This window comes from Crocuta crocuta, unplaced genomic scaffold (assembly GCF_008692635.1).
Source record: "Crocuta crocuta isolate KB4526 unplaced genomic scaffold, BGI_CrCroc_1.0 scaffold636, whole genome shotgun sequence".
In the NCBI taxonomy this organism is placed as follows: domain Eukaryota; kingdom Metazoa; phylum Chordata; class Mammalia; order Carnivora; family Hyaenidae; genus Crocuta; species Crocuta crocuta.
In genome coordinates this window covers 1,863,687-1,891,686 of record NW_027530380.1, presented here as the reverse complement: position 1 = coordinate 1,891,686, position 28,000 = coordinate 1,863,687, and the positions used below count along the sequence as shown (strand labels likewise).

The 28,000-nt window shown below is 45.9% G+C and overlaps 1 protein-coding gene and 1 pseudogene across 1 annotated transcript in view; both read right to left on the bottom strand.

Annotated features, from left to right (window-relative positions):
• Positions 1–26,852, bottom strand: part of KMT5B (lysine methyltransferase 5B) — a 38,881-nt gene extending 12,029 nt beyond the window's left edge. The window contains exons 1-9 of the mRNA XM_077766566.1: positions 24,312–26,852; positions 19,234–19,469; positions 12,042–12,189; positions 7,934–8,002; positions 3,312–3,477; positions 2,808–2,917; positions 1,145–1,311; positions 833–852; positions 615–751 (exon numbers count right to left, since the gene is read on the bottom strand). Coding sequence (XP_077622692.1) covers positions 615–751; positions 833–852; positions 1,145–1,311; positions 2,808–2,917; positions 3,312–3,477; positions 7,934–8,002; positions 12,042–12,189; positions 19,234–19,393 — 977 coding nt within the window. The 5' untranslated portion in view covers positions 19,394–19,469; positions 24,312–26,852. The remainder of the gene's footprint in view (positions 1–614; positions 752–832; positions 853–1,144; positions 1,312–2,807; positions 2,918–3,311; positions 3,478–7,933; positions 8,003–12,041; positions 12,190–19,233; positions 19,470–24,311) is intronic.
• LOC144233554 (U6 snRNA-associated Sm-like protein LSm7 pseudogene) lies at positions 15,091–15,400 on the bottom strand (annotated as a pseudogene).
• Positions 26,853–28,000: the final 1,148 nt, after the last annotated feature.

Sequence of the window (28,000 nt, the reverse complement as noted above, 5' to 3'; positions counted from 1 at the left end):
AGCGACCGACCCTTGATTTTGGCTCAGGTCATGGTCTTGTGGTTGGCGATCGAGCCCCATGTTGGGTTCTGCGCTGCCAGCGCACAGCCTGCTTGGGTTTCTCTCTCCCTCTCTCCCTGCCCAAGTCCCCACACGCGCACGCTCTCAAAAATAAACTAAAAACAAAACAAAACAAAACACCAAAAAAAACCTCTCCAGAAGCCACAGCTTGGTAGTGCCCAGGACAACACTGGTGTTTTTACATGACTGTCAGAAGCAAATGTCACCTGCCGTATTTTGGGCAACGCCCCCCCGGCACTGTGTGTGTCCATGCGCGCATGCGTGGACACACACGGGTACCCACGTGTACAGGGCTTCCCGCTCTCTCTTTAGGCACACTGGTATTCTACCCACTCAGAAGAAGAAGGAGCTGGTGATAAGATTTTAAAGGCTCAGGTGCCAAGGCCCCTAACGAGCTCCGTGTCCTGTGACTGTTTATGCACCCCGTACCCGCCGCGGAGCTACGGAACATGGGACCGTCCCTGTGTTTAAAGGAGGAAGTGATGCTGTTTAACGGCCATCGTCATCAGGCCATCACAAGGACAGAAAAGCTGGACGCTGTATTTGATGCCTACCTTTCGCAAGTATAACACTCGCAGAACTCGTTGTTTTCTCCAAAAAACCCGTCTCCGTAATAACAAGAAATCTCTTCTCCAGGTTCAATGTCTCTCAGAGCCTTCACACACGCTGTATCTCGACCAGTCGACACAAACTGAAATACAATGAGCTCATTAAGAAACTCCTACCTGAAGCAGAAACAAAGTACTTGCAGTAAAAAAATGTTTACACTTACCTTACAGTTAGGTCTGCAATCTGAAAAATGTCCAAAAGATAAAGTCAATTAACTGTAGATAAGATCTGAAACACGAACAATTACAGAAATCTGAAATAAGCTTTCCACATCATTTTACAACTTTCGATAGAAGTTTAGGCCTCAGGTTAAATGACAGGATTATTTGTTTAATATGTTGGTGGGGAAAATAAAGAAGCCCTATGTCCAACCCCCTCCAAAGGGAGATGAGGTTCCACGCAGCCTGACAAGGTCACGCTAAGTCTTAGCAGTACTGCCCGCCACTCGCACGGCCACCCGAGGAGCACAGCTTACCGTGGTTTATAAAGGCGGCGGGACCAAGCCAGAGCTGGGCACAGTTTTTCCTTGTGGAATACATGACACTGAAGTCGTTTTCTCCGTGTCTAAGCAGCATGTTCTCCTCAATTTCTGAAAGTTCGGCAATACAACCCACCAGTAATTCTATTTTGTCATTTCGTTTCCTATTTAAAATATGTCATGTTAAAAATTACTAGTAATTATAAATAACAAGGCTTCTTTTAATAAAATAAGCCTGTCCAATAAATCCCAGGAATCGAGAAGAGCTAGTGGTGTGTGTTTTAGCTGACCCCCTGGGACCTGCACTGGGCTATGTTCTCATCCTCCCTGGAGGCCCCACAGCCTCGGGTCCCTGCGAGAGACTGGAACGTGCTCCAGGCCGGAAGCCGTGCCGCCCAGGTCTCCGGAACCCCTAGGGCACCCGGTGGCGCGTTCTGCAGGCAGGAGGACTCGAATATCTGCTACACTAGATTCAACTTGCTGCCAGCAGGGACACCACCCTCTAGAACAGCACTATCCAAGGAAAATGTAATGGAAGCCCAACATGGGATCTTCAGTGTTCTACTAATTACATTAAGAAAATAAAGAAAAAACAAGTGAAATTACTTTTAGTAATATATTTCAACCCAACAGGCTCCCACTACTATTTCAGCAGGTATTCAGTAGAAGAAATATTAACAGGAAATATAGTTTGCCATAAAACCTGGCATGTAAATCACATTTATGGTACTTCTCGGTACAGACTAGCCACCTTTCAAGGGCCCCATAGCTACAAGTGGCTGGTGGCTGCTGTGCTGGATGGTGCAGCTCTAGAATACAAGACCATAAAACACCATGTCTACCAACAGCACAGGGAGCTAGCGGAGTGGGTCAGATGACTCAATACACTATGATATTCACTTGCGTATGCGTAACTATCTCTAATCCGATGTACGCTCACGCACCTATCCAATCAGATGTACACTTGCGCATGCGCACCTATCTCCAATCGGATGGACGCACACGCACCCATCCAAGAGACCTGGTAGTGTACTGTTCTTTGCCCATTCCGTTTTCAGGTACCTGATCCTAACATTTTTGTTGTAAAAAATACTGACAATAGCTTATAAGAAGGGCAGCATGTTCCTTCTTCTGGGAGATGAGGTAGGAACAGGCATTAGATGAAAAATATAATCAAATATTTTCTCACTAACGGCTTTTACCCCTCCTAGCTGGGCTCAACTTCACTACCCTTACTTAAGTCGGCACACAGATGTACACGTACATATTTAAGCAGGCAATTCAGCAGGAAATTTCCACCTGTGAAGCTCCTAGGATCATTAAGATTTCACACCTAACCCTTTGCTAGGCCAGCGGGAGACGACTCTGGAAGCCAGGTTCTGCCGCCCAGGCACCTGTAACCCGTTGGCAGTCTCACCACCCAGCAGCATTCAGACTCAGGGAAAGTGTGCTGGCTGGGAGATAGGATCTGGTTCAACTCAGATTCCTAATTTCACTGTCCTGACCCAGGGCACTGGGCCTAGACTCTGGCCCCGCACTGGTCCTTTAGGGTGCGCTCTGGCTTCAAATGTTCCCGCCACCTTCTTAGCTCTTCCAGGGAAACTTAAAAGAGAACGTTAGCTGACGTTGTGTTACGGGTTTATACTAGTATAATAGTTACCACTCTTTTGTTGCAACTATTTTGGCTCCATTTTGTTCTGATGAGTATCTATTACAAGGCAATATTTCAAATCCACTGTCAGTTGCAAACATTCGCAAGTAAATAAATACCTAAAACAGAAGGAAAAAATGGTATTTGTATTAAATTGTTTATCCTGTTAGACTTGTTCAGAATTATAAAAGCAAATGATCACCAAAATGTAAAACATTAAAGGTCATTAAGTAACAAACTCTGTTATTTTAAAAGTTCACGTTATCTACGTTATCAGAGCACCTAATGGGTTGGCCAAGTTCCTCTAAAAGCTCACCGTGAATTTTACTTCCAAATGACCAAGCTGTCTCTCTGGAGAGTTATACAAATGATCTTATGTGTTATTAGATCTTCACACTGATCAGCTTTATGAAAAATTCTTTTAAAGTTTCAGTGTTCACTAAAATTTAAGTTTTAGTTTACTCTACTCTTATCCAAACAGATAAACAGTAATTATCTTATCAAGAAACCTACATGCTCCTTGAATAATTTCTCCTGCATTTTGTTCTTGTTGAGAAAATAGTGCCGTGCCCATTCGCCTGAAGTCAAGCATTTGAAGGCTTTCTCCAAGTGTTCATCTTTCTTAAAACGTTCAATGACTTCCTTTAGTTCTTCTTGCCTTCCCTTAATAGGCCGAAACCTGAACGAAATCAAAACATTTACTTTAGTTGTCCGCCATCATCCCTGGGCCACTGTAGAGAAATCCTGAGATAAGAAATAACCTGAAAACAGCCAGACCTAATAAAAGAGATAATCAACAATCCCGATAATGATTATTGCTCAAGCAACAGTGATCACCGGGAAACAGAACTTCTCTATCTTCCGACTGTATTTTGATTGTTTCCATTTCACTGTTACCTCGTTAACTGAGAAATGACCAGATGACTCAAACGAAGCGGTCTGACTCCGGCTCACACTGGATGACGGTACAAAATGAAAGGTCTACAACAGAGCTGGTCTGGCTGAGAGCCAGAGGGACAAGAACTTCTCCAGAGCATGCACGATCCAGCCAGAGGAGGGCAAGGCAACGAGCTTCGGAAGGGTGAAGCAAACAAAATCACGCCATAGACAGAACACTCTCCACGTGCACAGTTAGAAACCCCCCAAATCAAGTACCCCACAAGGTCCTGAAATACACCTCGATGTCCAATATCCATGTCAACTTAATCGCTGAGAAGTGCGCTCAGGAAACAAAGAGGGCAAAAAGTACAACTTTTTTTTTTTTTTAAATGTTTTATTTATTTCTAGGAGAGAGAGAGAGACAGCGTGAGCACGGGAGGGTCAGAAAGAGAGGGAGACACAAACTCCGAAACAGGCTCCAGGCTCTGAGCTGGCAGTCAGCACTGAGCCTGACGCGGGGCTCGAACCCACGAACCATGAGATCATGACCCAAGCGAAAGTCGGACGCTTAACCGACTAAGCCACACAGGCGCCCCAAAAAGTACAACTCTTAATGGTGATGTTGCTAATTGGCGATGTCAGAGCTGAAAGGCTTCGGTTACAAAACCAGCCAGAACGCTTCAGAATGCTGTTCGTACGGGTGGCAGGAGTAACACAATGACGCGATCAAGGCCCAAGAAAGACTGATGTCTGTAAAGCCCTTATTCTAAAGTTGTGTTCCCAGTACAACATATTCTGTGATAAAGGTACCTGGACCTAAATTTCAAAATTTCTTCTCATATCAATTTCCTTTGGTTTATTTTCCCAAATAAAGTTTTGTTGTTGTAGTTTTTAAATCTAACAACAACAAAAGGAATAGACTGCTATTCAAATTGGATGCTAAGAAAAAGCTATTAGTGGCTGAGGAGAAAATGTATTTGAGCTATGCATCTTATTCTGACATTTAAAACCGCACATCTCATAAACCTGAAAATGCTAACATGGCAGGAAGATCTGGCCCAAATGCCAGCACGGGAAGCATTTAAGTGGGAGTCTTTTTTAGGTGAACGATTACAAATGTATTCGTAACATTTCGGTGAAATTTCAAGCCACAGTGTTTCACATAGGATTCTTTACTAGGTGCTATGTGCACGGCTGCTGTGGTGAAAAATAGGAGAGAAGACCTGACTGCTGTTCTGGAATGGAGACTCCACTGGAACTAAAAGACACATATGTGCATCCAACAGTTAAGCAAGGCATCGCTAAGCTAATGCAAGTTAGCAGGGTAAAAACCACACGCTACCGCACTTTAAAGTACAGAAACTCTCGCTAAGGCGTGAGATCTGCTCGGGAAGGGGTTTTGGAGTTGACAACGATGTGGGCAATGAGGAATGTGGTGATTTCAGCCTTCTCAAGAAAAAGCAGAACATTACCATTGGCAGGAAAGAATCAAAAGAAGGAAGGCAAAGTGAGAGGAAGCCTACGCAGGGGATCTTAATGAGGCTGGTTTCAAAGAGATGAACAGCGAGTTGGCTGGCCAGGAATAGGGAGGGAAAGTACTAGAACAAGGAAGAGGGAAGACGTGAGATCCTGGATGGGTAAAATACTGTTTACTGGACAGGACCTCTAGAGGACTTCTGGATCTAGGAACGCAGGCTGACACTTTGAGAACGAACTACCCACAGGCGCTAGTTTTGGTAAAGCTTCTCACAACCAGTAAGCAGGACTATCAGGAAGACTTCAAACCCATCCTGGAGATCTCATATGGACAAATGGACAACGCCCCGTATTTAATTTTCCATTTTGACCAATCAGCATACCAGCCAGCCCTCACAGGCAGACGAGCCAAGTCCTTCCAACATTTCTGAAGGTCTCTGCCCAGGAGGTCAGAATACGGTGTCAGAGAACCACCACTAACAGGATCGAAAAATCACCTGCAGAACCCTGGGAGCAGCCACACTTCCACGCAGACAGACTACGCAGCCAGCTACTTGTGGCCACCACGGGTGAGCTTCTCCAGACTGGGTTCCTCAGGACGCCCAGTCCTTCTTGCGGCAGCCCTGCACGGGGGAGCTGTGCGCACGCGCAGGACACACCAGACAAGCAAGCAGCTGCTGCCCGAGGGCCCCTTTCAAACAACACAGAACGTGCCGTGGCGGGACAGAGAGGAGCAGTGGCTCACGTGGGGTGCAAGGGGCAGCTCGTGGCAGCAAGCGGCAGGGCTACAGAGCCCAGAAAGGGCCCAGCCACCTCCAGGCTTAATGCGGAGCTAACCAACAGGGACACGCCGGTTTAAAATGATCACGTGGCTCGACGCATCAGAAAGCGGACCAAAGTCAGGGCTGAATTCACCTAAAGCTCTTAACCTGTCAGAAAAATAAGTTACGGACCTGGAACGGATGCCGGCTCTTCCTGCCAGGTCTTCTGGGTCCCCCCGCCAAACCGCCCACCAGCTAGCCTTTGTTATGTTCGTGATGCCAAACTATTTATCTGCTGAAACCAACACAAAATTATCAACTCCTGATGGAGTAACAGTCTGCCTGCTAGGTTTCCTGTGCTGACTTGTTTCTGCTTTCCCGCCTTCTATTGCCTCGAACACAAACAAACAAAACCCCCAAAACCGTCCCTTGGGACTACTCACCAGCAAGAACCTCCATTTCACCTAAAATGTAATTTACTGTCACACTCTCTGTCCCAGTTGGCTGCTATAAGGCAGGAGGAAGGAAGGTTCTGGGGGGGCAGACAGGAAAGGGAGACACTTGTTTTGGATAATCCTATAGAAGTACCTCAAGTTCACCTGGCTGACAGTTCAAGTCAAATCCCATTGTAACAAATACCACAGGGAGATACAAATTTCTTGATAACCTAAGACTGACAGAGCTAACAGGGCCAGAGCAAAAGGCACTCAAGACCCTTTAAAGAAATGAACTGGGTTTGTATTACTGACTAGAAAACACCCTCGGTCCTCTCCTGAACCACAGCCGTCTAGACCTCCCACAAGAACCGTTCAAAGCTATCCTCACACCATGGTTCTTAAAGCTATAAGAAAATTTAGGTTCTCTAAAACAACCCTCTTGTTCCATAAATTAGGAAAACAAGGTGTAGTGAGGGCCGTTAACAGAGGGACCATTATTACCCAGTCCTACTCGCTCGTGGGAGCTCTGGGGGCCCTTCTGGTGTGGTTTGATCAGAACAGGATTTGACTTGTGTTCACCACTGAGCACAGCACGGAGCCCGGCCGAAGACAGTGAGAGGGGTGGACACAAATACATACTTTTGAATTTAGTATTTGGGGGATGGGGGGCGGGTGATGGGGATGGCATGGGGAGGGGGGCAAAAGACAGGTACGTGACATTTCCCAATCAGTACATCCCTCCTCCCTCTCTTCACACAAAATTTACACCTTTAAATAAACCAGACATTTATTTTTCTCTTCCCACACCTCTGATCAATGGCTGGTATATGAAACACAAAAATACGTCACTTAAATCCATTTATAATTACAAAGGGCAGAAAGAAACATGAACTCACACTCCCACACACCTGTTCCCCACTCTTTCCAGAGACTGACTTCCCAGGTTTCCTTGCTATTTGGCTTTTCTGTTTCCAAACCCGAGTGAGCAGTGGGGCAGCGAAGGGCAGCTGCGGGTGTGAGTTAGCTGCACTACTGTGCCCCTCCATGAGCCTGTGCAACCAAGAGCTGACTGCAGGGAGGGGACGAGGCGGGGGACAGAAAACAGGGAGCGAGGGAAGGAGAGAGGAAGAGAGAGAAAATGCTCAAATATTTAAGATAAAAAAGACGACCGTGAGGCAGCATCGTGAACACATCCGCCCTGTGGAGAACGCTCAGCTGCACACGGCCGGGGGTGGGCGCGCAGGGGCCGTGCCCGAACCATGGCTCTTTGTTCCTCTTGACCCGAAAGCAGATCCCCACCAGGGACGCCGGCTGGGTCCTGCCAACAGTGCTCGGCTAACCCCTGGGAAAGGCTCCCCATCTTTTGATGAATGCTTGTGCTTAAAATCACCCCGTTACGGAATACCAGCGGTTCTTTAAATACAGCTATCACTAAGCCCAAGCGATTTTCAAAGGTTTGCAAAACATTCTAAAAGTCGTGGTTATGCAGACCCCTCCAATTACGCAACAGGAAAGAACATCATAAAGGCTGAAACAGGTTAGTTGGGGTCTTATTATTGTTTGTAAGGCACACTCTACCTACCTCACAGGGTTGTTGTGAGGAAAACTGTCAGATTTTGAAAAATGCCTTGAGCTCCTCGAAGGAAAGGCGCTATATAAATGCAAAAACAAACAACAATAAAAAAACCACTTGTATAATTTGTACTTGTCATTTCTAAACAGTCTTACAATACTGGTCATCGCAGAAGTCTTTAAAACGCTGTGACACTCGACTCTTCCCATTTGTCACGTTCCCTCCTGCTCAGCCCGCCAGTGAGCCTCCCCAACTCCTCAGGAGACTCAAATCTCTGGGTCACGTGGCCTAAACAAGGGGGCAGGATGGAAAGCACCCGCCCCAACTTTACAATATCCCAGGTTTTTTTTTTTTTTTAACTCAGAGGCCTAACAACTCTATTCTCTGGTTAAAGGGAAGAATTTAATTTTCATAATCGACAAAAGTCAATGAAATCTAAATATTTCCCAGTAAACAAATTACTATTTTGTTTACACCATTTCCAGATATTCCTGCTACAACTCTGACTTGCTTCTTTGTAAATGTAGGGATATAGCAAGAGTTCAACATAAGCATTCAGAAGCGAGCCAAGCCAGCCAGGGCATTTCTTCAATTGTGAAGTATCTGCTGCATCCGAACGTCGTCTGTGGCACACTGAGAGGAGTAGAGGGAGGGGAAAAGGCACAAAACAGAAACTAAGAAACGACAATCAAATCACAGATGTACAAACACGGGAACAAAAGGACCCCTCACACAAGGGACAGACGACAGCTTGGGCAGTGAGAATCCAAGCTCCAGTCATGTCTTCCAGTCACATCTTTCATACCCCAAGGAAAGAGAGGTCCATAAACTAACAATTTCTAAGAAATATTTACAATTATTCTAATATAGCACTACAGAGTTTCCTTACTTTCTATGAAATGGTATATTTGAGAATGACACTAAGTCAACATTCTGATAAATTCTTGCTCAAAAGATTAAGAACAGAAAAGACAGTCTTATTTTCAAGTAAGTGTACGAAGATTAAATGAAAATGTGTGCCTTTCACTACGATTAACAAACCTCATTAATGAAATCTCTGTGTACTTCCCAAATGTCAGCTTACTAAAGAGTCTGTTAAAATACCTTTGAAGTGAACGCCTCTGGTAAAAGGCGCCCAGGGACGGGGACGCAGCCACACTCCCGGCTGAGGATGCCAGCGCCGCAGGTGGCTGACCTGCCCTACCCAGGGCGCACCACTACTCTCCATCTACACCGATGGCTACTCCAGAAACCCCAGGAGCAGGATTACATGTTGTAGTGGAAAACATGAATAAACGTTTTCTCCTGAATGTTTAATGTGGTTAACCAGCTTTATAAATATATATTACATTTTTTAAAATCTTTATTTTTGAGAGAGAGAGAGAGAGAGAGAGAGAGAGACTGAGCAGGGGAGGGGTAGAGAGAGAGGGAACCACAGAATCCAAAGCAGACTCTAGGCTCCGAGCTGTCAGCACAGAGCTTGATGTGGGGCTTGAACTCACAAACTGTGAGATCGTGACCCGAGCCAAAATCAGGCACTCAACCAACTGAGCCACCCAGGTGCCTCTAAATATATATTTAGATTAAAAAAACTTTTTTTTAATGTTTATTCATTTTTGAGAGACACAGCACAAGTGAGGGTGGGGCAGAGAGAGTGAGAGAGAGACAGAATCCGAAGCAGCTCCAGGCTCTGAGCTGTCAGCACAGAGCCCGACGTGGGGGCTCAGACTCATGAAACCTGAGATCATGACCTGAGCCAAAATCAAGAATCAGACACTTAACCGACTGAGCCACCCAGGTGCCCCCAAACAGCTTTAATTTTAGATCCTGCATTTTAATTTAGGGGTACTTGGATACAGTAATGTCTTGGGTTTTAATAATATTTGGGTAACCCTAAACTTCACATTTTAGGACTGCACGAGCCTAGGAAAATGAGCCTTGGAAACTAGTGATAAGGAAGGTTATTTATGTGAGAGAGAGACACAGCACTAGCTGGGGAGGGGCAGGCAGAGGGGGAGAGAGGAGAACCCCAGGCAGGCCTCCCGCTGTCAGCGCAGAGCCTGAGGTGGGGCTCAAACTCACAAACTGCGAGATCACGACCTGAGCCAAGATCCAGAGTCGGACCCTTAACTGACTGAGCCACCCAGGCGCCCCCGATAAGGAACTTTTTACCTACTTACTACATCACAAAAAGCTCAGTGGGACGGGTGGCCAAGGACCTTGCTGTTCCAAGTACGGGCAGTTGGGAGCTTGTTAGAAATGCAGCAGCTCGGGCCCCAGCCCACGGCTACTGAATCAGAACCTGCCTCTTCACAAGAACACCCCAAGTGACTCAGATGTAAAACTAATTATAGGACACAGTTGTCAAGGACTTTTATTAAGAAACGGGAGTAATTTCCTATTGTCGAAGCCAGTGACAGGTACACCGCGCATCCTCTGGAACAAGACCACTGCCCCCCTGCTGTTTCCTGGGGTGCGGCGCCTTCTAGGAAGGTTCATGTGCCTCCACAAGGCCGTGTGCAGAGCACAGTGACCATGGCCCAGCTCCTTTCTCTTTCTTCATGACTCCAGGTCATCATTACGGGCCTTTGCGCTAAAACCCTGAGCCTCTCTAAGCTTGTTATGTGAAAGTGATTCTTATTTCCTAAACGTCACCAGGACCTTCCAGGAGAAGGAGCGCCGGCCTCACTGGGGAAAAGAAGGGAAACAGACCTAAAGTAACGCAAACCAGGGGCACCCGGCTGGCTCAGTCGGAAGGACGTGGGACTCTGGATCTTGGGGATGTGAGTATGAGCCCCATGTTGGGTACAGAGAGTACTAAAGCAATAAATAGACTGGAAAAAATTCCTTGAGAAAATAATTTAAAAAAAAAGAATGAGAACCAGATTTTAGCTGGATACTGGGGCACCTAGCCCTGCTGTACCCCAACCAACAGCTCTCCACCCGTCCACTTACAAAACTCGGGGATCTGCCCCTCTGAGGTCAGGGAGCTATTTAAGTAAGTTCTCGAGTCCACTCCAACTTGTCACTTCATTTTAGCAAGGAAAGATCTAAGGTGACAGGAGTCACATGGAAATGCCAAAGGCTCATTTTTATCTGAATTACTTCTTTCTGGATTTAGAATATAATTGATAAATCAATCACACAGTCCGTTTTCATCTTAGTAAGGGACACAATTAAAAGGGGGAAATGGCACAAGATTTCCCTCTAATCACCTTTAGTCCCCGACCTCTCCCTCCCTAGCTACTGGAGGCTGGTCCCCTGGTGACCAAGTCCCTCTGGGGTCGTCACTGGCCCTGGAGCTACAAACCACTGCCCCAAGCGTGAGGAAGGCAGGAGGGGCCCGTGGCCCGGAGCTCAACCTCACCAGACTTGAAAGGCCCCTGCCACTCAAGTTAAGAGGCAAAGGAAATTGTAAAGTTCCAAGTTAGTGTTTGGTGCCAACTGTGAAATTATCAAAGCGCCTTTTTTGGGGGAGAGATATTTAAGAAAACGTGAATTAAAAAATTTAAAGGATAACAGATTTCAAAAGCAGTGTAATAATATTTTATATAGATGGCATGTGATCCTCAATAAAGCACTTCCGGGTCTACTTTCTTATCTGCAGACTGGACAGATGCATGTCTTTGAAAATATTCTCTTCTTTCCAATGACAAGGTGCATCTCAAAGATTAAATATGATGCCAACATTCCCTATATATGGCTGCAATTATTTAGAAGAAAAAACTCTGTAATAAAATCATGAAAAAAAACCCCTGATGTAACCTACTTTAAGTAGAAAAAAAATATACATTTTCAAGGCTTCACAGGATGCTTGTAAGATTTTTCTTTCAGCTAAGATAATTATCATAACATTTAAAATAGACTAAGAGATGCTCCCCCAGCTTTATATTTTAATAGAAATAGCCTGAGATAAAATAAGAACACAGAATTAAAACTGACAAGACTCCTAGAAGCTTTTGTTGCTTTTCTCGCCTCAGATATAAAATCTTCTACAGTGAAGACCTTTCCTTTAATGTCATCTTAAATACTGATGAAAAGTAAAATGAGCATCTATTTTTTTCATCAAACTCAACATCATCATCTGCTCCACCTCAGGATACAGACTGGCAATTACCTGGTGTTCATTTTGTGTGTTTGGAAACCTAGATAGGGGTCAAGAACCAGACTGGTGGCCAGGTCGTCGTTCTCACAGAGCTCCTTGGCAGACATTCCAGAAGACGGCACATACCGACTCTGGCCTTCGAACCCTGAATTACCATTACCTGTGAGGAGAAAGAGAAGGAGAAGTCACTCAGGTGAAAACTACTTAAATCCACCTTTAAAACCTTTAGCTTTGCTGCCCTCTCAAGCTAGTAAATAAGAGCGGAGAGCCTTCTGCACAAGCAGAAAGCCAAACACGAAGCGAATGACTGTGAGCGTTTTGCTTAGCAGATAATGTTACCAGGTTTCCCAAGAACAGGGTCTGGGTGGTCGTGAGAATCTTGGGCTCAAATGCCTTCCTCACCCCTTGAGGAAGACGAAAAAACAGGGTGAGTGGACGCTCACCACCGTGGCAAGATGGCATAGAGAGCCACTGCAGACGGGGGCGGGGGAGAGAGGAAACAAGAACACAAGCAACTGTCTGCAGTAAGTGCCAGAAGGGTGGATGTCAAGTACCAGGAGGAGTCCCCCCACCCCCCGGAGGCATTAACTTCACCTTCCTCCTTCCGGGCCGGTGAATGCTCACTATCCCCACTCTGCTGGTAACTGAGGCCCACGGGTGAAGAAATGTGCCTGTGATTACAGTTAGGTAGCGGAAGCGGGAAAGAAGTACAGAGGGAATGACAGGTCTATTTCTAACCTGTTTGAAACAGATTTTGAATGAATAGATAAAAATAGGGAGTGACAGAAATACCAGCCGAAGTAATTGGGTTTAATGATGGTGTAAAGAGAGTGAAGAAAAGCCAAACCTAAATGGGTGAAGTTCCATCCGTGCTGATTTAAGCCTGACACGCATGTCACAGACCATCTTTTCAGCAATGTAATTATACCAACAGTATGACTTGAAGCCGCTCAAAATTAAGATGTGGAAGAATGAAAGACACGGTAAGAGGTGTAACTTTCTTTTCCACACTCTTTCAGAAAGCAAATTAAACACTTAATATGTAAGTCCCTGTCAAAAGGTAAGTAGATACGTTTTGCAATCAAATTATTTGCATGTAGGTGTATAAAAGCTATCAAAGTCGTTATGTATTCTTTTTCTTTATTGAGATGTAATTCACATATCATACAATTCACCCATTTAAAGCGTACAGTTCAATGGTTGTTAATGTTTTCACAGAACTGTGTGGCCATCACCACGATCAATTCTGGAACATTTTCATCACCCCCGAAAGAAATCCCATACCCATAAGCAGTCACTATCAATTTTTCCCTTCCCCCGGCCCCTGACAGCCACGAATCTACTTTCTGTCTCTATGGATTTGTCTGGTCTGAAAATCTCATACTGATGAAATCATACAATACGAGAGGGCTTCTTTCAATTAGCAGAACGTTTTCAAGGTTCATCCGTGTTGCAGCAAATAGCAGTATTTCGCTCATTATGGCCAAATAACACTCCATTATGTTGACAGATCACATTTTGTTAGTTCATTCATCAGTTGATGGACATCAGGCTGTTTGTTTGCACTTTTTGGCTATTATGAGCAATGTTTCTATGAGCAATCATGTAAAAGTTTCAGTGTATACCTGTGTTTTTGATCCTCTTAGCGCTGGGTCATATGGTAACTCTATATTTAACCTTTCAAGAAACTGCCAGACTGTTTTCCAAAGTGGCTGCACCAATTTACATTCCCACCAACAGTACATGATTATTTCTAAATTCTCCCCATCACGATGCCCCAACATTTGCTACTATCTGTCCTTTTATTTATTTATTTTTTAAGTAGGCTTCACACGGGGCGCCTGGGTGGCTCAGCTGGATAAATGTCCAACTTTGGCTCAGGTTATGGTCTTAACACCTCATGGGTTCCAGCCCCACGTTGGACTCTGACAGCTCAGGGCCTGGAGCCTGCTTCTGATTCTGTCTTCCCCCCTTTCTCCGCCCTCCCTCACTCGTGCTCTATCTCTATCTCTCAAAAATAAATAAATGTAAAAAAAAAAACCACCACCACAACCTTTTTTTAAGTAGCTTCACGCTCAGCATGGAGCCCAATGCAGGGCTTGAACTCACAACTCTGAGATCAACACCTGAGTGGAGATCAAGAGTCAGATGCTTAACTAACTGAGTCACCCAGGAGCCCCATCTGTCTTTTTTTTTTTTTTTAATGTTTTATTTTTGAGAGAGAGACTGACAGACAGACAGACAGCATGAGCAGGGGAGGGGCAGAGAGAGAGAGGGAGACACAGAATCTGAAGACAGGCTCCAGGCTCTGAGCTGTCAGCACAGAGCCCGATGCAGGGCTCGAACCCACGAACCGTGAGATCGTGACCTAAGCCAAACAAAGTCAGAAGCTTAACCGACTGAGCCACCCAGGGCTCCCCCGCCACCATCTGTCCTTTCAGTTTGACACATTTCAGGGGTTGTGAAGTGGTATCTTGTGGTTTTGACTTGCATTTCCCGGATGACTAATGATTTCAAGCATCTTTTCATGTACTGGCCATTTGTGTGTCTTTGGAGAAATGTCTGTCTATTCAGATTCCCTTGCTCATTTTAAATCAGAGTTTGTGGTATGCCTGCGTGGCTCAGCTAGTTAAGAATCCAACTTCAGCTCAGGTCATGATCTCGGGGTTTCTGAGTTCGAGCCCTGCATCGGGCTCTACGCTGGCAGCATGGGGCCTGCTTGAGATTCTGTCTCCCTCTCTCTCTGCCCCTTCCCTGTGTACACACACTCTCTCTCCCTCTCATAAAGAAACAGAGCCGGGAGGGAGGAAGGGAGGGAGGAAGGGAGGGAGGAAGAGAAAGAAAGAAATTAGAGTCTGTCTTTTACTGCTGACTAATAACAGTTCTGTATATATTCTAGATATGTAATTTTATTTTATTTTGACATTTGAGGTTTGCAGTTTTATTACAAAAACAAAAACAAAACCTATACAAAAAGGAAATCCCGGTCCGGTGGCAGCACTTAAGGCGGGAGGGGCAGCTCTGAGTTGCCGGGGGGCTGTGTCCCAGGCCCTCGAGCCCACTAGGCGTCCTGCTGCTGGACGCAGGGGTTGGGCCTGGCCTCCATGCCGTCCTGCGGGCAGATGCGCAGCACGGAGGTGCCCTGCACCCCACCAGGCCCGGCTGCCGCGTATCCTCTGTGAGCCTGTACCGGTGGTCAGGGTCTCTCACGTGTTCAACGGTGCCGTCAAGTACGAGACTGAGGAGAGGGCCGAACCCTCCAGGACGCCACTGGCTTCGCGGCCTCCCTGATACTTCATCCGGGTCACCTTGTCGATGTACTTAGCTGAGTCCAAGATGCTCTCTTTTTTCTCCTTCTCTTTGTCCGCCATCTTGCCACACCACGCTCTAGATACGTGATTTTACAGTATTCTCCCCACTTCTGGGAGTTGTCGTTTCATGTTCTGGATGTTAATCCCTTCCAGCACAAAAGTTTGTAAGTTTGATACATTTCAATTTACCTTATTTCTTGTGGTTTTAGTGTCATATCTAAGAAACCTCTGCCTGATCTAAAGTCATGAAAATGTATGCTTAGGTTTTCTTCTCAAGTTTTATAATTAAGGTCCTTTGATCCATTTTGAATTAACTTTTTCACACATACTATGAGGTCGGACCCAACTTCATTCTTTTGCATGTGGATATCCAGTTTTCCCAGCACCATTTACTGAAAGACTATTCTTTCCCCACTTAATTTCTTTGCATGCCTGTCAAAAATCAGTCAACTACAAACACAAAGATTTCTAGACTCTCGATTCTATTCCCTAGATCTATGTCTACCCAAATATAACACTGCAGTTTTGGGGTAAGTTTTGAAACTGAGAAGTGTCGGTGTGCCATCTTTGTTCTTTCTCCACAGTTTTGGCTGCTCTGGGTTCCTTGAATTTCCACAAGAATTTTAGGATCCGTTTGTCCATTTCTGCAAAGCAGCCAATTGGGATTTTGATAGGGACTGCATTCAGTCTGTAGATCATTTGGGGAGTGCTGCCATCATAACAATATTAAGTCTTCTAATCAACGAACATGGGATGTCTTTCCATTTATTTAGGTCTTCTTTAATTTCTTTCAGTAATGTCTTGCAGGGGCGCCTGGGTGGCTCAGTCAGTTAAGCGTCCGACTTCAGCTCAGGTCATGATCTCACAGTTCATGGGTTTGAGCCCTGTGTCGGGCTCTGGGCTGACACCGAGCTCAGAGCCTGGAGCCTGTTTCAGATTCTGTGTCTCCCTCTCTCTCTGACTCTCCCCTGCTCATGCTGTCTCTCTCTCTCCCTCTCTCTCAGAAATAAATAAATAAATAAATAAATGCATTAAAAAAATAATGTCTTTCAGTTTTCAAAGTGTAAGTTTTAGAGTTTTATTGTTTGGATGCTGATCTCTACTGCTGAACTCATTTATCAGTTTTAATGGTTTTTTTAGCGGATTCCTCAATCATGTCATCTGCAAACAAGGATGGTTTGACTTCTCCCTTTCCAATCTGAACGCCTTTTAGTTAATTTTCTTGCCTAGCTGCTGTGGTTAGACCTCTGGCACAATACTGAATATAAGTGGTGAGAACAGACATTCTTGTCTTGTTCCTGATCTTAGGGGAAAAGCATTTAATGGTCTTTCAACATTAAATGGGGAGTCAGCTGTGGGTTTTTGTAGATGTCCTTTATCAGGGTGAAGAATTTCCTTCTATTCCTAGTTTGTCAAGTGTTTTTACCCTGAAAAGGGCCGAATTCTGTCAAATGCTTTTTCTGCTTCTAATGGAATGATCGTATGGTTTTTCTCCATCATGCTAGTGATGTGGTAGCATTATATTAATTTTCAGGTATTGAGCCAACTTTGCATTCCTGGGATGAACACCAATTGCTTAGGCTACACAATCATTCTCACTTGTTGCTGAATTTGGTTTGTATCTTGTTGAGGATTTTGTGTCCATACTGAATAGAGATCTATTGTAGTTTTGAGGGTATTTTTTCTTTGGTTTTGGTAGCAGAATTAATACTGATCTAATAGTAAGAGGAAGTGCTCCCTTCCCTTCTACTTTTTGGAACAGTCTGTGAAGAACTGGTGTTAACTGTTCTTTAAATATCTGCCAGTATTCACCAACAAAGCCATCCAGGCCTGAGATTTCCTTAGTAGTGTTTTTTAAAAATTACAGAATCAATCTCTTTACACGCTACCGATTTATTTGGATTTTTGTATTTCATCTTGAATCTATTTTGGTAGTTTGTTACTTTCTAGGAATTTTTTCATTTGAGTTCTCTAATTTATTGGCATCCAAGTGTTCAGAGTAGTCTGTTGTAATCTTTTTTGTTTCTGTAAGGCAGCAGTAATGTCCCCTCTTTCATTCTTGACTCTGCTTTTTCTTGGGGAGTCTTGGAGTAAAGGTTTGCTAATTTTGTTGATCTCTTCAAAGAGTCAACTTTTGTGATTTTTCTCAAATTTCCATTATTCATGTCTAATTTTACTCCATTGTGCTCAGAGAACACACAGTGTATGGTTCCAATCCTTTTAAGTCTGTTGAGACTCACTGCATGGCCCAGCCTATGGCCTATCCTGAAGCACATTCCACACGCCCCTGAGAACGTGCATTATTGGGCGCAGTGTTCCCCAGATGTCTGTCAGGAAGCACTGGTCTAGGGCATTGGCTAAGTCTTCGTTCATCTGCCCATTCACCTTCTGCCTCTTTGTTGCAGTCATTATTCAAAGTGGGGAACTGAAGTCTCCAAACTACTGAACTGTCTGTTTCTCCCTTCATTCCGTCAGTGTCTGCTTCATGTATTCCGCGGCTCTGCTGCTGCATGAAATCACTGTCGTTTACCTAAGGCAGAGCACTGCTTTGCTTCACCGCTGGCTCTCTTTTTGTACCATTCTTATCCGATAACACTCAACGTGATGCTGTCCGTCTTCAGGCTCTTTGGATTTTTCCAGCCTATGCTCTAAATCTGTTTACACATGGCAAAATGTAGCACATCTTATGATCATTTTTCTAAATTATCACGTACCTCCAAAAATTCAGACCTTCTGCTCTATGATGCTCGAAAAGAAGGCCAACAGCAATTTGGTAAAATAAAAAAATAAAAATAAAAAGTCACCTAATTTACTGACCAGAGGCAATACCACTGCTACAGACACTACATTTCTCAGTTCCTTCAGGTTCCCATCACATGCTACAGGGTGAGCAGGTGTCCATGAACAGGAGAATCCATCCGGCCTTGGCCTCTCCCCTGACCTCCCACCCCAAGCAGGGGTTTCTGCCTAGTTTGTAACAGAAGCAGTGACCTGCTCTGCTACGGAAAGGCTAAGGGCAGCCAGGGCCCAATAAACTGCATACACCTCGGAAAGTTATGAGGGCCACCACTGCAACTGTGCAATCCATCCGAAACTGCCCCAGGTCCCGGGCAGACCCAACCCCACCCAAAGCGGGCCAATTCCAACACGAAGTAAGGCTATTCCGTAGGAGCTAAATCAACCTCAGGAAAAACCAGAAGAGAAAAAGCTGTCCTCCCGCACATGGCCGTATGCCACTGGTTATCTTCACATGGCTGCCCACCTAAGGTTCGACACGTATCCCGCGGCACTTTTCTGCTCTTAAAGTAACTATTTCTTGAACTCTCAACTAGCAGCCTCACTGTCGCCAAGAAGGAGCAAAGGTAGAAAAGTAGCGCATTAGCCACAGGGCTCTACTGTCGGGCCATGCGCCGCTCGCCCCACAGGAATAGGAGGAATGGCAGCAATTTGTGAAGCTGCCCTAAATTCCGTTTACCTCGTAAATTAGAATTGAATTGATTATTCATAGGTCTAACTTTTCAAAGAGATATATACTTATACTTACATCAAATACAAAAATACAGTTTGAACGTAAAAAATTCAGCAGTAGCGCTTTAATATAGTTTATAATGCAGATTAACCATTCAGATGTAAATGCTACAAAATATAACAAGGTTATGGATACAAAATCATAATTATAGTTATCATACTAAGCACTAAACTAGAGCTGTACAAGTCAGATGAGAATACGAATTGTCAAATCTTTGAAAGGGTTTAAAGAAAAAAGACTGTACTGTTAACTGGGAGAACATGAAAAATTGTTCTAGAAACAGCAGACCCAGAACACACGTTACAAACTGCAAAGAATCCCTGCCCACACGACACTGAAAATGACAGTCGCGCTGTGTACATACATCTGCTCGACCTCCTCTCAACCGCGTGTCTGCCGGCCTTCGCGGCCTCCTTTCCCGCGTGCTGCAATTTCGACGGGCTCTGCGCATGGTCATTAGACAACTTGCCTCCACTCCTCCTGCCATTCACCACCATGTTCTTGGATTCTCCCAACCACTTCATGCCCACAGAGCGCCTGGCCCAGGTGCATTGAGTCGCTCTCTCCGGATAGCTCAGGGGGTAAGTCCGACGTCCTCTCCTAACAAAACAAAACATGAAAAACAGAACTGGGAGGTAAATACACGAGAGACCATCCACCCGGACCCTTGACCCTTGAGAAAGCTACAAAGTATTAAAGGTGATTCACTCTTGTGGCCGGGGAAGGGGGTGGGGGGGCGGTGCTCAGCAAGGGCCACCTGGGGGAAGGATGAGGAGCAAGCGGAGGCCCGGCGGAGGCCCGGCGGTGGCCTCCTCCCCAAGCACCCTGAGTTCGTGCAGGGTGCCACCCGAGGTGTGCCATGGTGCTGCTCAACGTCCCCAGGGACAAGCGCACCGCAAGTTCATGGAGAGCAGGGAGGCGACATGCATCCATGCCAAAGCAACGTGCTGGCCGCCGGGAAGAGAGCGGCCGCCCAGGACTGAACCCCTCCCTCTGTGTGTAATACACAATGAAGCCTTTTTTGGAGGGAAAAAAAGGTAATTTAGTAGCTAATGTCGCCACTCTTTAAAGACCACTTGGCTCCCCCAAGCCATCCAGTGTCATCTGCGCTGTCATCAGCACCCCGAGACTCTGGGGAGGTACTCACTCCGGCTTGCTCACTGCTCGTGCTGTGAACAGCCACCGATTACTACTAACAAGTGCTCGTAAGTATCTCTCAGTTACCAGTAAGAATCATTTTGCACCTTGTTATGCTGACATTTAGGTACAGCTCAATGATCTGCTCAAATTATACATTCTGGTAGGGGGGCTTGGGTGGCTCAGTCGGGTAAGCATCCAGCTCTTGATTTCGGCTCAGGTGACAATCTCAGGGTTCCTGAGTTCAAGCCCCGCATCGGGCCCTGTGCTGGCAGTGTGGAACCCGCTTAGGACTCTCTCTCTCCACCCCCAACCCCTGCTTGCGCATGTGTCCCCTCCCCAAATAAACAAACATTAAAAATTACATGTTTTGGTAACAGTGTATTAACTGTGTCCCAGGGAGCTCTCTCTTCTGTTATGAGAAGAGCCTAAGAAGAGGCGTTAAGCTTTGTCCACACAGCTTTGTCTTTCTGTTGTTAGTTTGAAGTCAACGTTCAAGGTACTTCAGGGACTGGCCCTCAAATAGTCTTGCCCATGATGAAATGTCTGTTACAATAGCGACAAGAACTGAGTAATTCTAATATTTGCTAATATAGAGCTATCCCTCACCATCTGAACTTTAATTAGCTGAATTTGGGAACTGAATGATTTGGCTAGTGAGGGATGCTTATAATATGTAAGGACCTTTGGAAATAAGAGTATAACAGATTATGTTTCATTGGTAGTGGAATGAGGAAAGGGATGTCCATGGCATCACCTCATTATGGAATTATACTCTAATATAAATCAGACTAAAAAGGCTCCAGGATAAGAAAGTGCAAAAACACAAAACTTTAGAGCTAAAGGTACTTTAAGATCCTAGTACAGCTCCTTCCAATCTACAGATGGAAGCGATGCCAGAGAGGCCGATTTCCCTTAGTTTTTTACGCACACACAGAAAAACACAAATGATATATTATTTTGAGGTACTTCCAGAAATGTATACTTGGTCCTGCCGTTAATGATACCCAATAAAAATACAAAACGTTAATTTTTAGTTGACCTCAGGTCTCCTCCACGGTCACAGGACCTCTGTGTGAATTCACAGTGGAGTAAAATGGGTGTGAGCCACATGCTTCCGTACGAAGGTAAAGAAAGTCTGATCCATACTGAGGACACCATTTATAGCTGGTCTCCGCCACGTATTCTCCTGCCTCTTTCACTTAGATTCAATTAACACTCAACTTTTATTTGCCTATCTTTTCATTCTTCTTGTCCGCCTCACTAAACCCAAAAAACACTGCACAAACAATAGGAAAGGCAGGCATGGGGCGCCTGGGTGGCTCAGCTAGTTAAGTGTCCGACTCAGGTCACGATCTCCCAGTTCTTGAGTTTGAGCCCCATGTCACGCTCCACGCTGACAGCTCAGAGCCTGGAGCCTGCCTCGGGTTCTGTGTCTCCCTCTCTCTGTCCCTCCCCCTGCTTGTACTCTCTGTCTCAAAAATAAACAAAAAATTTTAAATATTAAAAAAAAAAAGGAAAGGCAGGTAAAACTACAGATATATTGGTTAGAAGCTAAAGATTTTTCAATTATTACATTTTATCAGATTAAATACAGGACCTACTGATGATCGAACATCCTGTACGTGTACTCAGAAGAAAAGGCAGAGAACTCAGGAGCAGTAAGCTTCTGAAGCACAGAGGCAAAGAAAGCTTGGACAAAAGGCAATACCCGTGACACTCTTCCTTTGCCTGTGCCTGTAACAAACAGTGTGACCCATCTTTTTCATCTGGCTAAACTCTTCACACTCCAGGGTCTTCCTTGACCCTCACTGCCAAGTTCATGTGGACACCCCCCCTATGAAACTTAGGTGAAAACCCCCATGTCACTACATTGCAATGGTTTGCCTGCCTCCTTCACTGCTGGAGTTCCTGCGGCCAAGAACTCATTTTCCTTTTCTCCAGCACAGCACAAAGTAGATTGTGGCACTCAAGTGACGAAAGAATAAATAAATGAAGTTGTGGCCTAAGCCTCCTAGCGGGTACTATTTCTTTATGTTTTTTAAGCTGTAAAATAGCAGTTATAACCGGGCCTCAAGTCTTCTTCTTTCTTAAGGTGAGTGTGCTGGGGCGTCTGGGCGGCTCAGTTGGTTAAGCATCTGACTTCAGCTCAGGTCATGATCTCACAGTTCATGGGGTGGATCCCCGTGGCTGGCTCTGTGCTGACAGCTTAGAGCCTGGAGCCTGCTCTGGATTCTGTGTCTCCCTCTCTCTCTGCCCCTCCTCTGTTCACACTCTGGCTGTGGCTCTGTCTCTCTAAGATAAACAAACATTTTTTAAAAATTAAAAAAAAAAAAAAGATGTGAGTGCTGGGCCACAGGCACCTCCCTACGACCCAACCTCCGGCCTCCGCCCCCTGGTCTGCACCTTCGCAGGACAAGGAAGGGGCAAGGCGAAGTGCGTCTGGTCCTCCAGGAAGTCCGTCTCAAGCACGCCCTCATGGGACACACAACTCGGGGAGAATGACTGAAGACCGTTTTTAGGACTCAGGAGCCCTGATACTCCTGGATGATGGGACGTAAACGATAACTACACATGTTCACGTGGAACAGAAAAGAGCAACGTAGCTTTACAGAGATATGAGAGATAAAAAGATAATCTCTCCACAGGGAAATCTTAAGTCCCAACTAAGGTTCTCACTCAGAGAGAAAAAGCAGAAAACCTGGGGTGAAACACAGCGACTCGTGTGTAATAAGCCCTCCAGGTGCCTGTGGGTGTGAACACTTGCTCTCAGGTACTTCCTCAGTCACCTGACCATCTGATAGGGCAAAGAACTCAGGCCAAAACTTTAATCTGAGGAAATCAGACCTGTCAGCCTATTTCTCCCTGAGAAGAAAAGTGACAAGAAATGACCAAAAAGTCATTTTAGCAGCACACTTCAGCCCAGTGCGTGGAACACAGAAATTATACATAATTTCAATGAGATGAGGATGAGGATTAATGATCCATCCAAACTGAAGCGAATTCATAACCTCAAGTCTCTTTTTTTTTTGTATTTAAAAAAAATTTCTTATTGTTTATTCATATTCATTTTTGAGAGAGAGAGAGAGAGAGAGAGCGGGAGAGAGGGACAGAGAGAGAGGGAGACACAGACTCCAAAGCAGGCTCCAGGCTCTGAGCTGTCAGCACAGAGCCTGACGCGGGGCTCAAACCCACAAACTGTGAGAACGAACCTGAGCCGAAGTTGGATGCTTAACCAACTGAGCCACCCTGGTGCCCCTCAAGTCTCATTTTTTAAAAGTTTATTTTTGGTTTTTTTTGTTGTGTTTGTGTTTGCTTTTGCTTTGTTTTTTGAAGAGAAGAGTGAGTATGTGTGAACAGGAGAGGGGCAGAGAGAATCTTAGGCATGCCCCACACCCAGCACGGAGCCTGATTTGGGGACTGGACCGTGAGATCACGACCTGAGCCAAAATCTAGAGTGCATCTCCCAGGCGGCCCTCCAGTCTCACTTACATTGCAGTCAACTGATACTACTTAGTCTGAGCTGTTAAGATACTAAGATACTTAGTATCACTAAGATACTAAGGTGTCACTCCATCAGTCACAGAACANCTGGACCGTGAGATCACGACCTGAGCCAAAATCTAGAGTGCATCTCCCAGGCGGCCCTCCAGTCTCACTTACATTGCAGTCAACTGATACTACTTAGTCTGAGCTGTTAAGATACTAAGGTGTCACTCCATCAGTCACAGAACGTGGCTGAGTTCCACCGGTGTGACTGCACGTGTGGATACATTCTAGCTGAGGCTCCCACACACTCCAGTAGTCCGGACAGTAACCATGAAGGCAAAAAACATTACTTAAGCTCACAAATGAATTTTGCAAAACCAGGTCTAGTGAAACTATCAGAAATTTGGGAGCTATTTATAAATTTCTAGCTCACAATGAATATATACTCTACTGATTACGAGGTCATCGTCTGTGGGCTCTGGCCTCCTGAGGGCGGGCACTGTTCCTGCTGGGCCCATCTCTCCCACAGACCACAAGCTGAAAGAACACTTACGTATTAAAGGTGGAGATGGAATTTCAAAAGCTTACACAGCTGACACTGTAGCAGACTGTGGAGAACCAGAGGCTGGGGACGCGGGAGGCTAGCAGAGCCCAAAGCCTTTCACGGCTCCCACAGAGGCCCCACGCCCAACACGGGCAAGGGCGCGGTCGCTCTGGCCTGGGACACAGCTGGCTTACATACAGATGCCACCATGGACTTGGCTTGGTTGGCACTGTCTGAACTAACCGGCCACTATATTCAGAAGTAAAAATTACCTGAAATGTATCCCAAAATTGGCAGAAAAAAAATTTCAAAGAGTAGTGGTCACTCCTTAAATGGAGTAACGATGACAAATCTTGCTCTGTTCCGATTCCCAAGCACAGCCGACCCTGAACAACATGGGTCCACTTCTATGCCCACTTTCTCCGATAAACGTAGTCCAGCACTGTGTGTGTCTCCTCTTTCTTAGGATTTCTGGAGCTTTCCTGTAGAATACAGTGTATCATACATGTAATATACAAAACTTGTGTTAACCACTTATTTCGGAGACATGGTTTCCTGTCAACAGTGGACTTGAGAGTAGCTAAGGTTTCGGGTAGTCAAAAGTTGTACGTGGAATTTTGACTGCACGGGGGTTCAAGGGTCAAGTGTGTAAAACTATCAGGAAAATGATTAGACATCTATTCTACTCCAGTTCCAGGCCCGGAGGATAGAGCAAAGAACAAAAGCAGGTGTCTGCCCTTACTTGTGCTTATATTCTAATGAAAAAGTCACTAGGAAATGACAAATTGGCGATGAAATGCCAGCACCTTGGAGAAAATAAAGCGGTTTCTAAGTGGCAAGGGGTGTTTCAGGTGATGCAGGGGTGGGAGGGGAAAGGGGAGGCCGCAGAGGGGACAGTGCACTAGGCAGAGGGCAAGCACCCGCCGAGGGAGAGAAGCAGTGGGTGTGCAGAGGCCTGGCGGGGTGAGCAGGGAAGCGGCGGGAGGGAGAGCAGAAGGGGTGCTAGAACAAGTAATGGGGGGTGTCAAAGCCGCTGCTGGGACCTGGGTGTGGACTCGCAGGGACGCGGAACGCAGGACTGACGGGCCTACGTCACGACTGTAAAGGCCTGCGCGGGCCGCTTGCTATGTGGAGGGAAGCTCACAAACAGACGCTTGCGAAAGCAGACCTAACGAAGCCACTGCGAGAAGGCACCAGTTAAGAGGCTACTGCAATGAACCAGTGGCCTCGGGCAGCGCAGATGGGAAGAAGATACCGGTTTGCGGATCCTTCCTGAAGGTTCGCAGACAGGCTCTGCGAGCAGACTGTGGGAAAGAGGACTGACAGGCCTCCCAATGGAGGCGCAGAGCTTGGGGAGGCGGCGAAGCCTAGAGGCAGCCCGGGCTCTGGCGGGGGTGGGGGTGCAGACGCTGGGTTTCGGTCACGTTTGAGATGCCCAGGAGAGACCAAGCAGAGAGGCCAGATGGGCCGCTGGGGCCCGGGGCCCGGAGTACAGGTGCAGACCGGCCAGCGCACTAACGGACGAGACGCAATCGCCCAGGGGGTGAGTGCAGGCGAAAGAAGTCTCCGGACAGAGGGAGCAGCCCGCGGACTGGGAACCAGCAGCAGAGGCTGAGAGGAGCAGCTAGTGAGGGGGAGAAGCAAGCGCAAACAGGGGCCGGCGCTTCAGGAAGGGCGGGAGCGGCTCACAAGGCAAAGCTCTCTTAGGCATCAAAACTCAGGACAGGATGGGCCGCTGGTGATCTGAGAATGGACTGAGGTCTTCAAACAGGGGCTCGTGGGGAGAGGGTTAGACGGCAGAGGGGAACATAGGGAACAATGAAGAGAAAGAGTCCTAAGTCCTATGCCATTTGTTTCAAATGAGAGAAAGCTGCACACAACCGAAAGAACACACAGAAACTCAACTCAGGGGAGGGAGATGGGGGGAAGGTTGGTCTGAGCTCAGCAAGCCTTCAGGGTATAGAAGGCTCTTTCTTCAACAAGTTTTTAAACAACCAGACTCATTCTCTGCAGGAGTAATGAAGAGCACCTGATCGTAACGGGTGGTGGTCCTGAGGGTGCCGCGGGGGGCCCTGTGCCCTCTACTTTTACGGGTGCTCACAAGAACAGTGCAAGCAGGCTCCACTGAAACACAGTTGAGACAGCACTCGGGGACAGCCAGTTCCCGTCCCGAGAGGGTCATCCACTCTGAAGTCAACAGGAGGGGAAGGAAGCACCTACTTCAGATTCTACCACCAACCACGAAGTGAAAACAAGGGTGGGCGGGTGCCTAGGGGCTCAGTCAGTTAAGAGTCTGACTTTGGCTCAGGTCATTGTCTCGCGGTTCATGAGCTCGAGCCCTGCCCAAGCCCGACAGCTCAGAGCCTGGAGCCTGCTTCGGATTCTGCCTCTGTCTCTCTCTGCCCCTCCCCCACTCGTGCTCTGTCTCTCTCAAAAATAAAAAATGTTAATAATAAAAAAGTTTAAAAAAAAGAGCTGCACTTAAAGAGGACGATATTTAAAGATTTACAGTTGTGTTTAAAGAGAAACTTTTTAGGGGCGCCTGGCTGCCTCAGTTGGTGGAGTACCGACTTGATCTCAGGGTCGTGGTTCGAGGCGTGTAGAGGTTACTTAAAAATAAAAAATGTTACAGCGCCTGGGTGGCTCAGTTGGTGAAGTGTCCAACTCTTGGTTTTGGCTCAGGTCATGATCTCAGTTTCTTGAGTTGGAGCCTCCCACTGGGCTGTGTGCTGATGGCGCAGAGTCTGCTTGGGATCCCCTCTCTCTGCTTCACTCCCCCGCCTCCACTCACACTGTTTCTCTCTCAAAAATAAATAAATAAACATAAATAAGAATTTAAAAAGATGTTTATTAAAAAAGAGGAAACTTTTTATGATAACACCACTAAGAGGCACACCCCCCCATTCCAAATCACCCACAGCATTCCCAACCTAAAATTTACCCTCCAAACGTTTACAGTAAGTCTATTTATAATTGGAAAAAAAATTACACAAAAAATCCCCCCAATACTTGAAAAGTTTTCAAAGGAAAGCAGAGCCGTTTCACAGACAATGCGCTTGGTTCCCATCAAGGGCCTGCAATGCTCGCAGCAGTAACGGAGCATCAACAAACGTCAGTGTCCTGTCTTTCCACACTGTCCCTGTACAGACACATGGGCTATAAACTGTTCGGGGACTCCTGACTCAGGTGCTCAGGCCCAATTTGAAAACTCTGGTTCCAATCCTTTCCTACTTTAAGGTTTTGGACGTTTCTTCTTGAATGTCTTAAACACAAACGAGAATTTTAAAAACTGTGTCAGAAAAATGAAAACAATGATTTTGAATAATCAAGAATTTTCAATATAATTCCTATGACACTATCAAGAATTTTCTAACCAGGTGAGCCTGGGTGGCACAGTCGGGCGAGCATCCAACTCTTGATTTCGGCTCAGGTGGTGATCTCAGTTTGTGAGATCAGTCCCCAAGTTGAGCTCTGTGCTGGCAGCATGGGGCTTGCTTGGGATCCTTTCTCTTCCTCTCTCTCTTCCCCTCCCCACTCATGCAGTCTCCCTCCCTCTCTCTCAAAATAAATAAACCTTAAAAAAAAAAAAAGAAAAAGCATTCTCTAGCCAGATTACATGTTGAACTGGTCTCAGATAGCTTATCTTAGAGAAATTATCCTACGGCAAAGAAACAAGTCCCATGTGGTTGAAAAGGTAGCACACATTTTTAGTGTTTATTATTTATTCTGAAAAAGAGAGAGAGAGAGTGCTAGCAGGGGAGAGGGGCAGAGAGAGAGGGAGAGAGAATCTTAATCTTAAGCAGGCTCCGTGTTCAGTGTGGAGCCTGATGTGGGGCTCAATCCCACGACCGTGAGATCACGACCTGAGATGAAATCAAAAGTCTGATGCTTAATCACTGAGCCACTCAAGTGCCCCTACAAATAGTTTTAAAAAGCAGGTTTAAAAAAAAAAAAAAAAAAA